General features: G+C 38.3%; 1 protein-coding gene across 6 annotated transcripts in view; it reads left to right on the forward strand.

Annotated features, from left to right (window-relative positions):
• Positions 1–9,228, forward strand: part of KIAA1549 (KIAA1549 ortholog) — a 159,134-nt gene that overhangs the window by 142,876 nt on the left and 7,030 nt on the right. For 4 of the 6 annotated variants that reach the window (XM_030040779.1, XM_030040781.1, XM_030040780.1 and 1 more), the window contains 2 exons: positions 3,087–3,232; positions 5,104–5,258. In XM_030040779.1, the coding sequence (XP_029896639.1) occupies positions 3,087–3,232; positions 5,104–5,258 (301 nt within the window). The remainder of the gene's footprint in view (positions 1–3,086; positions 3,233–5,103; positions 5,259–9,228) is intronic. The other 2 variants (XM_030040784.1, XM_030040785.1) reach the window with 1 other exon arrangement.

A 9,228-nucleotide genomic window follows, 5' to 3' on the forward strand; every position in this document is an offset into this window, starting at 1 on the left:
CACTGGTATCCATGTCATTCATTAGATCTCACCTAAAGTCTTCACTGCCTTGGAAACTTGATGGTAAAATGGATATGAAGAACTTTCCTTTATCTGTTGTTCTGCAACCTGATTTTGGAAGGACCAGTTAGAAAAGGAGGAATCTGTAAGCACATTTTCTTCTTTAGGTCTTGGCTGAAGGTGACAGTTTCAGTGTAAGCGGAGCATACATGAAATGGCACACTGTATGAATGCAGTATATTTTTTGTAATTTAGGTTACCTTGAAGATTTTGAGCTTTGAGACTGCCAACACAAAGCATAACCAATTGTTTGTTATTGAGGGTTTTCTCTTTGTTGGCCTGTTATGCATTCAGGAAAAATGTGTGAAATTAATCATGAGATTAAAGTGGTGTAACCCATGTTAATACACCTGAGCAAGATGGTGTCTTTGCAACGTATTTTTTGTTCAGAAGTTTATCTACCTTTGGCACAGGCACTCTGGATTTCTGTAAATTACAAATTAATGGCATCATTATTAATAGTTCAAATGCTGGCGCTGCCAGTGCCGGCAGATGAAGTTAACAATCTGCAAGGTCATTGACCTTAACAGGAAGAATGCCTTTACATTTTCATTAAAATAGAAGGTTTCCTAAAGCTTGGTCAATAGAGAACAAGGAAGGAGTTGTCATGGTTGTGGAGTGGGAGTTATGCTCAAATTCAGAAGATAATGATAAACAAATTGATAGAAACAGTGCACCAATTAGAGGAAGGAAAAATAGCCTGAGGTCGGTATGATTAGGTGTATCAATGTTATAGTCCATTGGCTTAAATATCCAATGCCTGGAATAATAGTTGGGTGACCGTACTGTTCCCTTCTCTGTACAAATGTAGTCAGCATCTTTAATGACGTGGAACCAACCTGGGTAAAAAAAAATTAAATGTAAAAGACCTAGGTCATATAACAGCTGGGCAAACATAAAGGCACAATGAACCACACAAAGATACAATACCAGAAAATGAATATTGCATCATAGAGATACTTAGCCATAGTGGATTAGTGGTGTAAAATTGATTTTTGGGGCGGTATCTCCCCACTTAATTAAACAACTGGAGATTAATAATTTTTTTTGAAGGTGCAAAGATAAATTGAAGGCTGGGTCTCAGTCTGGAAATAGGAAGGAACACTAGAAAGCCTATATGATATAGGTTCAGAGCTGTATCCCATTTTTATCCTCTTCTGTTGATATCTGACTTTAAAGAGTAGCTATATCTATCTATTATAAAGAAGATAGAGAAGAGAGGGTGATGGGTTATTAAATGTGCACCTTTCAAGTACAAACCCATCAGCAATAAAAGATATGCTCCGTGTGCTCTGAAAAATTGGCAGAAAAATAATACATTTGCAGTAATGTTGAAAAAAATATTTTCTTTGGACAACGTCAAAAATTTGTAGTAATTTATGAGCTACAAGATTCCAGCTCAGCACTGCAGGCATAAAGGGCCAGATGATCATATCCTTTACTGGTTACAGTGATTAACGTAACAGAAGTGGTATTGTTAGATGTTACCTACTCATTCAAGCATTTATTTTAACTAGCTTTTAAGTCTGGTTTGAAATGGTTTCCTCTGGATCTGCTGAGTGGACAGGTGGGATTGTGTGTAAGGGAGCTGGGGAAGTTCTGGCACTTCCACAGTGGGATTGTTGGAGCTTGAACCCCTTATACCTCCTCCATTTAATACTGTATGCCAAGTAGCTAGTACTTTCATTTACAATTACTTGTTTGTGCTTTATTAGGCTCTTATTTGGCTTTATTAGGCTATTTATTATGTCAACTTTCTTTGCTATCTGGCTGTCATACAAAGGTGGTTAGTTTTCCAAATAAAGCACAAATCAAGAATAGTTTGAATTAGGTGCTGTCATGGGTTTTTCCTGTAAAACAAAGGGCTGTAAAACTGAGGTTTTAAGGAACGGGATAGGTTGCAGTCCATAGCCTAGAAGGGCTTAGATGCCATTGTGGTAAAAGGCGTATGAAACTCATCCCTAGTCCTTGCTTTGTGTAATTTTGTGTACCTGACTTAGGATGTTTGTTTCATTTTGCTTCCTTTATACTCACCAGTGAGAGGCTCCTGCAGAAAATGATTCAGTGAACCTAAGCTTTTGCTTTGAATGCCTCTTGAAGAGTGTGTCTCTCTTCTCTGATCCTACCTGGAGTCTAAGGACACTAGCCTAGTAACCTAAGCACCTGAAGTTTGGGCATCCACACCCCCACCATATTGACAGGAATCAATAATCCTTGAAAACTCAGCTGCCATTGGTCTTTTAAAATATAACCTCTCCATGCCAGGGTTAAGATATGTTAATAGGAAGCATAGGAAAAGCAACATTTCCATCTCCTTCTCTACTCCTGTTCTGTGAATGAATTATAGGGTTTCTTTCACAAGTCCCATTACCTTAGAAACTGTCATCAGTCTAACTTTGTTAATTGTGCTATTGTTAACTCTTTTCAGTAAATATATAACAATGACTACCAGCGCCAGCCTGAATTATAGGAAACATTAATTTTAGTATACATTGCATCTCTTCATGTGTGCTAATGACAGCTTTGAGTACTTTGATGACTCTTAGAGGGCAAAGTTTTGAAAATTTCCTGAAAAATTACCAGACGCTTTATGAGATAATAGTTGTTCATGAAATATACATGTAATGCCGTTTGTATAGTTTGATTTAGACCAAAACTGGGTGCCCAGAAACTCTTGAGCGAGTCAGATTTGTTGCTGAGTTAAACAGCTACATCACTACTGAAGTCTTATTTTTCTAGGGTTTTTTTCATAGAAGATGCTTTTCTTCCCCAAGGGGAAAACAAGATCTGTGGACTTTTTCCTCTGCGTTGAGGAGACTGCAGCGTGTGAAAAACACTTGTGTGAAATTTTGTTAGTTTCTAGCTCCTAGTCTATATTCCTCAGATGTAATTATTTTCTTTAACATTTAAGGTTAAAACTTACATTAAAAGGCATCATAAAGAGTTGTTGTATGAGGTACACCTGCATTACTGTTTCTAATTAGGCAATTCACTTATTGTAATCTTGAGTCCTTATTTTTCCACAGGCAGAACTTTGGGCCAGGTTTTCTTCAACCTGCAGAGTTAATGCACCCGGACCAGCAGCCACCTGAGGTTCAGTATTCCTCCAGAGGGATATACTCAGAGGAAATGCCATCAGTGGCACGGCCACGACCAGTTGGAAGCACTGCAGGTACACTTCACTTAAGTTGAATGTGCACTAAAATAACTGATTCTTTTCCATATCTACTCTTACACTGAGGTCACCATTAAGATGTTATTCTCCTTCAGCTACTACACTTGAAATGTGGTCCTTGTCTTCACTGCCAAAAAAACCCGTGATCACAAAGTGAGGTTAACTTTACATCCATAGGACCTTGCAGAAAAAGGCAATGCTTTGCCACCTTTTTAGTGTCTTACCAGCATTGGATATCACACGGCATATTTTCAAAAAAACCCATTCTCTTAAGAATGTAAGATTACTTAATTGTTTCAGAGCGTACCGTGTATGCTAACTTTCCACTGCCGACTATTTCTTTTGTGCTAAATGAGCTAACTGATGCATCCCAAATCAGTCTGCTAAATACCAAATTTTTTCAATACTTTTCTGCATCTTTATTTTTCATTTCTCTTCCTAGAAATGTATGCATAAAAGCAGGATCTTTTCGGTGCTGATGATATTATCTATTGCTGCTGTCCCATATGAAATCACCTTCCCTGATTCGGTTGTGAGACAATTTCCATAGCACTTGTCAATGCTATTGTCAATAAGATTCTAACATCACATGGCAATTAAGCAGCAAACACTGATTCTAAGAATAAAAGATTCTATTCTTATGCAAATGCCACAGTTAATTTTCTCCCAGTGAAATGTTTTCTTCCTGGGGAGTTGAAAAAGACTGGAAATATGATCGTATACTCATGTCAGAGTCCTAGTTTTGATAGCTGCTGTCCTCTCCCTGTAAATGTTAAATGATTGAGAATGACAGGGATGTAGTGACTGTTACAGTTTAATGTTTTAATTTTATTGTCTGATTCACACTGTTCTCTAAATGTTCATGTATATTTTGCTTTAAAGTTTGGAGGCAATTCAGATGATTAATTCCTGTCCTTCAGCATAATTATGTGCAAATATCAAACTTCACAAATATTGGGGGATTTTTGAGAGGAAAATAGGAAACTGACCTACCTGTCCACGTAAATCACACTGTTGTTTTTGTCTTTTCCTCCCTTTTTGTACGTACACGTGCGCACACACACACAGATTTTCTCTTATGTATCTGTGGGTTATTAAATGTGTTTCATTTCTAATGAATAATAAAATATAATGATATTAAAATAAATGGTGTTTCCCTGTAGGAGGAAATTCAGGGAAAAGGAAAGCTGGCATGTTGTTACATGTCTCTTGCAATTAACAGTGGTGGCTATCCTTGCATGTGTTTTGAAAACAGCGGGAGGGGAGGGAAGGGAAAGGAGGAGGTTAGCTTTCAGGCTGAAAGGAGATACAGTGTGTTCTGACCTTCTCGTTAGTCAACAACAGCATCGTTTAATATTTAACCACAAGGCAAGGCTGAAAGAACCATACTCTTACATAGTCATGTATTTTATTCTTCTGAGAGATGGAATAGAAAGCAGTCTGGAGAGTTAGGGTCTTGCCAGTGTGATGCAAACAAGGTGTACCACAGGAGCAAATGTCTTCTCTTTGCTGCTGAGTAATTTACATGAAAGCATTGCCAGGGCTTTCAGTAAACACTGCTTGGAAAGGGCTGGGATATTTTTGAAATGAAGTGTAGTCCATGTCCGAGATGCATGTATCTCAACCTCTTCTTTCAGTGCAGTGGCAATGAAAAGCATCACACTCAAATGAACTGCACAAAATGCACATAACTTTTCCTTCTTTATTCTACACTGACAGCCTTCTTTCTGCTGATTTTTTATTAATTGCACAGAAACAGAGCTTCACTTTCTTCTTGTCTCCTGCTTCCAACAAAGTTTTATGTTGTCATTTGTCTGCCCTACAAACTTGATGTGTATAAAGATGAAAAAACAATATTTGCTTTTAAGGTTCTCAGATACAGCACCTCACTCAGGTGGGAATTGCTAGCAGGATCGGAGGTCCACAAGTGGAGATCCCCTCAGGCAGAGCAGGGCATGGCCAGCCGGGGGGGCCAGGGTGGCCCCAGTACCATGGAGAGGATGAATATGCTAGGCGAGATGCAGTGAGTACTGTGTTACACATTTGCATAGTTTCCGAAGTAGTGATATGTTCGGGTATTTTTTTTTCTGCATTACTGTTTGGAACCTTTTCCCCCTGGAATACTTTCAGTTGCTTCTCTGACATTCTTTGCTTTGCTCTTCGAACCCTCGTTAGCTCTTCTAACTTTTGCTTGCTGTTCTTTCACCTTTGCTTCTCTCTAACTGCTTTCTCTCACTTTACCCTAACCCTTTTTTTTTTTTCTCTCACTTGAGGCCTTCACCCATTAATTGCAGTTCACCCAGTTCTGCTTCTGAGCTCCAGCAGAGGTGGATACTGCTTTCCATTTCCTTCTTTGAAATATGCCTCTGTATTTTGAGATCATTGTAAGTAGAAAACATTGAATTAAATTGTCCCAGACTACTGTCCTACTTTGTATTGGTATAGTTCTTTTGTCTTCTGTATCAGTGCGCAACAGCAGGAGTCAGGGCAATGGAATAAGGTACATACTTGCACATAACAGTAGAGGTGTTTCTAAATGAATTATTTTCCTAGCCTCTGTCAGCAGGATGTGGTAAATTATGTCTTTGTTTACCAGTGTTGCCTAGGCAGCCATCGTGATTTCATGTTCTTGGCAGTGGTGCTTCTAGAGGTTGACGTTTCTGATTCAACCAGATGTGTGAGGTTGAAGGTGGTATATGGCCTTTCCAGGAAAGATACAGTTGCCTGCTATCAGTCTGTGTTTGATGTACTTGCATCCTGAAGCAAAGTGACCTGTGACAGCTTTATTGTAGTACTCCTGAGAGTGACAACTTTATGTTCCTTCTTTTGCTCCTTTGCTTAAACTATCATTTTTCTGGTTTCTTCCTTGAGGGAGGAAGGAAGGATCTTCTTATGCATACTTAGGGCAGTGTGTGTTCACACTACTTGAAGTTGCTTTGCAGTATTGCATGATCTCAAAATGGCTTTGCAGAAAGGAAATGCAACAGCATGGGCTTTATCTTTAGATTTTGGTGAAACTGAGCTGCCACCGCTCCAAATGAACTTGGGAGGAGCAGCATAAAGCTTTTGAGAATTGGGCACACTAGAGACAAACTCTACCGATACTATTAAAAAACTTTAACTGTCAAAGCCGATAGATGTATTTGCCTAATTTAACTTGCTATCTGTGCTTGGAACTGTGGTATTTGAGTGCAAGAACATCATGATTTGCGTTTACGTCTAGAAGAGTACTTGCATGAGAGATCTTAGTGTTGGTACTGTTTCGTTTTCAGAGGCATCCCTAGGTTATCATTCATTGCCCCTTCTTATCATTTGTCTTTTCTGAAAATGACTTTTCTGGATGTGTGGGCCTTTCCCTTCTGTCCCACAAGTGCATGTTCAGCCATTACTTAGCAATTCAAGTAATAAAATATTAACATATCACTGAAAATTCAGTTATGGACCCATTATCTGAGACGCTACGCAAACAGTTGGGTTTGACATCAGTTACCTGCACAATTTTCAAAGATTCATGGCCCAATACAGTATGATTTGGTTGTAGTTTGCACTTTCAGTCACCATTTCAGATGGGTGCATGCCACCTCAATCCAGGTTGACTTTTAATTAATTAATCAGAGTTTAAACACTTCATCGGCTTTGACAGAACTTTTTGCTCGCTGGTTGCTTTAGTTCATATGTTACTGCAATGTGTTTTTTTCAGTTTGCCTTTTTTTTAAAAAAAGAAAAAAAGCAAAAGGAGGAGATCATGGACTAAAACTATCTGAGTATGGTGTCATTTACTTGTAGCAGAGCTCACCTAGTGCCTGCACTTTCTTTTTCTTATGAGGAATTCTTTCTTTTTTGCAAAGGATTATTCCCATTTAAAAAAAAGCATTATTAGATGAGCCCTAGTCTTATAGTTTTCTGTAGTTAAATAATTACCTTCAGAATTTGGATTCTTTCACCTAGATAGAGCTCTAAATTTGTCTTTCCTCCTCTTGGAAAGGAGGTTTTACTTAATGGCAGTCATGTTCCTTCTGGTGCAGTATTCAACTGATCCTTTGCAAACAGTCTTACTGTTGCCTCATTCTGAGTGAGTTTCTAACATTAAACGCTGCATGTAGGAAGGTTAGGTCTAGAGCATTCTTCTCACCTGCAAACTCGAGAGGGATCTGCATTTGTGTTCCTGCAATGGCCCTTTCCCTCACAGTATCCTCACCTATTATTCCAGCAGTCAACACCTGATTTTCTGCTGGAATATGACCTCTCACTTGTATCTCCTGACCCAAAGCCAGTGTGCAATTTGCCATCAATTCACCTTAATTCTCCATCTAGAAGGCCTAGGCAACCAGGATCATTACACCATTTCCTTAGCTGACACAAAATACAATGCTGAGCAAGTGGTCGTTAGAGCAGCAGCAGAACTGAAGCCTGGTTTCTTACCGATGTGTGTAGCATCTTGCATATCGATACCTGGCATCACCTCCTATCCATCTACAGTCCCCTATAGCTCTCCGCTGTTCTCCCAAGTCTTCTCCAGGTTTTCGGCATTTCCCCCAAGCCACCCTTATCCTTTTACTCTATTTTTATACTCTGGCTGCCCACCATAGTCTCTCTAAACCATCTTACCATACTTCAAGTTGTGTCTCATGTCCCCTAGCTATCCCCTGTGAGATACACACTGGCTGACAGGTCCAGCTGAGCACAGCCTAACTTGGCCTTTCTGCCACTCAGAAGAAGATTTAATGATAGCACAAATCAGGTTATGTCTAACTAGCTACCTATTTTTGTGAATTTTATAATATATATCTGTTCATACATATACATATATACATGTATGTGTGTATATAGTTGTATATCCAATTCAGTTGAAATTGGCCACAGAGTTCAACAGTTACTAAATGGAGATTAAGAAATTCACAATATGATCTCATAAATCTTCATTCCTTAAGAAGGAAGATTCAATAAAGATATTTTTGTCAATCATTTTGTACTGTTAATTATACAGAAGTTTCTATATAAAAATATATGATTTCTAGATACTATCTAAAACTATATATTGATATATATGTAATATTATATAATATATTGATGTATATTTCTATTAGTAGAGAAATTTAAAAGTAAAAAAAAAAACCAGCAAAAATTCTTTCAACCTTTTTACTCTCCTTATTTTGCTGTTCTAGTTTAGTATAGGTTAGGTTTCTAAACCAATCTGGTTGTGAAAGTTCTCAGACCTGTGTAATTCTGATGTTATATATGAGATTGCAGAAATACACTTCTCTTTTTCTGAGATACTTAAGAAAACTTTGATAATGTTAAAAAACAGCCACTGCAGTCATCAGATGTTCTTCCTAACTTCCCTTAAGAAACCATTCTTACAGTGCTAATTCAGCGCAGTGTGAGATAGGAGCTGAATCACGTAATGCATTTTAAATGTGAAAATAACCTGAACATAATTTAGGTTGCTGTTAAGACTCATGTGTCAAGGAATGTTTGCTTTTAATAATTTTTTATGTCACCTCTTTTCTATAAACCCACGGAGTACTTGTCGGGTTTGCTAACTCTAGACTGCACGTATGAATTAGTTTCAGGTTTCACTGCCAAGCAAATAATTCTGAACAATCAAGGGACCCGTTCATTCCTTTCTGATACTAAAATCACCTCCCTTTTATAAGAACGAAGACAGGATGTTACTTGGAAAACCTTCTTTACCTATCATTCTTCTATTAAAGCCTCTTTTCCTCTTAATCTCTCTCCCCTAATTAACTGTGTGAATGATGAGTGCTGTACACGAGCTGAGCAAGAGAGTCAGAATCTATTATTAGTTCTACTTTACACAAAATGGCTTAGATTTTATTCGTTTTTCTTATGAGAGATGTTAAGGAACATACTCTCGTGCATTTTTGTGTTCCCTGTGCCCTGCTGTCACAGTCACTCTAGGTCCCCTGTGTCCCTCCCAGGCTCTGCTTTGTAATCCCTTCATTCCCTTCCCCCTCACCCTCAAATCCTCT

Source organism: Aquila chrysaetos, chromosome 17 (assembly GCF_900496995.4).
Source record: "Aquila chrysaetos chrysaetos chromosome 17, bAquChr1.4, whole genome shotgun sequence".
NCBI lineage: Eukaryota > Metazoa > Chordata > Aves > Accipitriformes > Accipitridae > Aquila > Aquila chrysaetos.